This window comes from Microtus oregoni, unplaced genomic scaffold (genome assembly GCF_018167655.1).
Source record: "Microtus oregoni isolate MIOR12 unplaced genomic scaffold, Mior012 000012F_ref0000307, whole genome shotgun sequence".
NCBI classification, from domain to species: Eukaryota; Metazoa; Chordata; class Mammalia; order Rodentia; family Cricetidae; genus Microtus; species Microtus oregoni.
In genome coordinates, this window is record NW_024543071.1 from 46,256,957 (window position 1) to 46,260,126 (window position 3,170).

Genomic DNA, 3,170 nt, shown 5'->3' on the forward strand with positions numbered 1-3,170 from the left:
ATGTGGACAGGAGCACATTCATGTAGAGACCAAAAGACAATCTCCCTTGTCACTTTCCAGGCACCATCTACCTTGTTTTCTGAGCTAGGTCAATTACGAGCTTGCATTTTGCCAAGTAGGCGATGCTGGCTGTCTAATCCTCTGTACTGGCTTTTTAACCTGAGTTCTTGAAATCTTACTCAGACCCTAACGCTTGCATGGCAGGCACTTTATTGACTGGGTCATCTCCTTGCCCCTTTTGTTTTAGCGCCATGTAATGTCCAGCCCTTCATGCATGTGTAACCACTTGTCCATGGCATCTGTAATGTCATTATTAACCCAGGTCTGCCTCTTGTCCTTGTGGTCTGTGGAAGACATGACTGTAACTAACACCTGGAACAGCTCTGTGACCATGTTCATCTTCTTGGGCTTCTCAGACCACCCAGAACTCCAAATCTTCCTCTTTCTGACTTTCCTGGGCATCTATCTTGTGACCTTGACCTGGAACCTCGTGCTCATCTTTCTGATCAGAGGTGATACCCGTTTGCACACACCCATGTACTTCTTCCTCAGCAACTTATCCTTCATTGACATCTGCTACTCATCCTCTGTAGCTCCCAAGATGCTCTCTGATTTCTTTCTAGAGCAGAAGGCTATCTCGTTCTGGGGATGTGCGGCTCAGTTCTTCTTCTTTGTTGGTTTGGGCCTAACCGAATGCTTCCTACTAACAGCAATGGCCTATGACAGATATGCTGCTATCTCTAATCCCCTGCTGTACACCACCATCATGCCCCAGGGTCTCTGCCTGCGCATGGTGGCTGGGGCATATTTTGGTGGCTTCATGAGTTCTTTTATTCAGGCCAGTTCCATATTCCAGCTCCACTATTGCGGGCCAAATGTTATCAACCACTTCTTCTGTGACCTCCCACCAATCCTGGCACTTTCTTGCTCCAACACACTCCTCAGCCAAGTGGTGAATTTCTGTGTTGTGATCGTGGTTGGAGGGACATCGTTCATCATTCTCCTGGTCTCCTACAGTTACATAGTGTCTGCGGTCTTGAAGATCCACTCTGTGGAAGGCCGGTGGAAAGCCTTCAACACGTGCGCCTCACACCTCATGGCTGTGACCATGCTGTTTGGGACAGCACTTTTCATGTATCTGCGGCCCAGCTCCAGCTATTCATTAAGCAGAGACAAGGTAGTGTCTGTCTTCTACTCTCTGGTGATCCCCATGCTGAACCCTCTCATCTACAGTATGAGGAACAAAGAGATCAAAGATGCCCTGTGGAAGGTGATAGAGAAAAAGAAAGTGCTTTCTAGCTTGTAAGTGGAAGCAGACTCCTCCACTCTGCTGGAGGTGCACACAACCCATGGCACCACCTCCCACCTCTCCTTCTCCCTTAGGCGAGAAAGATGTTCAGTGGTCATGTCTGAAAATGAACTATAAAAAATGATGCCTGAGAAAGTACAAGGAGAGACCACTGGAATTGGGCAACATTTAGGGGGCTCTGTGAAAACCTAGTGCAGTGGAAACATCCCTGGAATCTACAAGGGTGACCATAGCAATGACTACTAATAATGGGGGATAGGAAGCCTGGACCGGCCATCTTTTGTAACCAGGCAAGGCTTCCTGTGGTGGGATTGGAACACTCAGCCACAAAACCTTTGACATACAATCTGTCCTGCCTGCAAGATATGCTGGGTCAATGGTGGTGCAGAATTTGAGCAAGCAGTCAACCAATAGCTGGTCTAACTAGAGGCCCATAGCACATGAGGAAGCTCATGCCCAGCACTGCCTGAATGACCGGGAACCAGAGGCTGCATAAGAAAAGAGTCAATGAAATGATCCCTAATGATATTCTGCTATACTCACAGACCAGAGCCTAGCCCAGTCATCATCAGAGAAACTTCATCCAGCAACTGATGGGAGCAGATGCAGAGACCCACAGCCAAACATTAGAAGGAGTTCAGGGAACCCAGCAGAAGAGGGGGAGGAAGAACTGTAGGAACAAGAGGGGTCAAAAATATCAGGAGAACACAGCCCACAGAATCAACGAAGCAGGGATCTTAGGGGCTCACAGAAATTGAAGCAGCAGTCATGGAGCCAGAGTTTGTCTGCAGTAGGTCTTCTAAATATGCTTGTTTAGTTTGGTGCACTTATGAGACTCCTAACAGTGGGGGCAAGAGAGATCTCTGACTCTTTTTCCTGCTTCTGTGAACCTTTTCCTCCTACTGGGTTGACTCATCCAGCCTTGATATGAGAGCTTGTGCCTAGTTTTGATGTACATTGTTATGCCATGTTCTGCTGATATCCCTGGGAGGGCTGCTCTTTCCTAAAGAGAAACAGAAGAGAAGCAGATCTTATGGAGAAGGGGGTGTTGGGAGGAGTGGAGAGAGGAGAAACTTGTGGTCAGGATGTATTGTATGAAAGAAGAAGAATAAAGAAAAAGAAAATGAAAATGAGGCCCTTCCCATCAGATGGTTTTCATGCTCACTTGCCTATTGAGTTCACCAATCAAAACAAAGGTGAAAGAAATTTCTTCTTAAAAACAACTTTTATCTGGGCATGGTAGCCCACTTGTTTTATCCCTACACTCGGGAGGCAGAAACAGGCAGATCTCTGTAAGCTGATGCTACTCTGGTCTCCATAAAGAGTTCCAAGTCAGTCAGGGTTCTATAGTGAGATGCTATATCAAAAAAACTATAATAACGTATTTTTATAATAACTGTGACAACTATTATAACACAAAGGTTATTTAATCCAGTGTGGGCTACAATGCTTTGGTTATATCACATTATGTGTAGGCTACAAAATGAAGAACAAGATCGCATCAGGAACCCCAACCTGCTCAGCAACACACCGGAAACAAGGGCAGAACTCTGAAATAGGTGCAGTTGCTTCTACCAGATGGCAGGATTTGAAGAGATCTGTTACGCATAGGTTAGATAAATTATAAGGGGAAATCTACTCCATTAAACAGGATCTTCTCATTGGATTCCCCTTATGACTGCTGAGCCATTCTCTAAGTAAACACTAATGGGCATTGCCTTTGGATACAGCTTCTCACTGTCTCAGCTATACAAGAAACTAGTGAACCTGAGTCCGATGGTCCAGTGATATTGCAGTTGCTCGTCTCTCTCCACGTCTGTCATCTGTTGAGTCAATGTTGCCTAGATTTTAACCATGTTAT

The 3,170-nt window shown here is 45.9% G+C and overlaps 1 protein-coding gene across 1 annotated transcript; it reads left to right on the forward strand.

Annotated features, from left to right (window-relative positions):
• The first annotated feature begins 355 nt into the window (after positions 1-355).
• On the forward strand, positions 356-1,306 carry LOC121454694 (olfactory receptor 5A1). The gene has a single exon (XM_041662131.1). It carries the CDS (start codon positions 356-358, stop codon positions 1,304-1,306), a length of 951 nt encoding a protein of 316 aa, XP_041518065.1.
• The last annotated feature ends 1,864 nt before the right edge of the window (positions 1,307-3,170 follow it).

Excerpts from the sequence above, each read along its gene's own strand:
- LOC121454694 (XM_041662131.1), top strand. The coding sequence starts at position 356 with ATGACTGTAACTAACACCTGGAACAGCTCTGTGACCATGTTCATCTTC.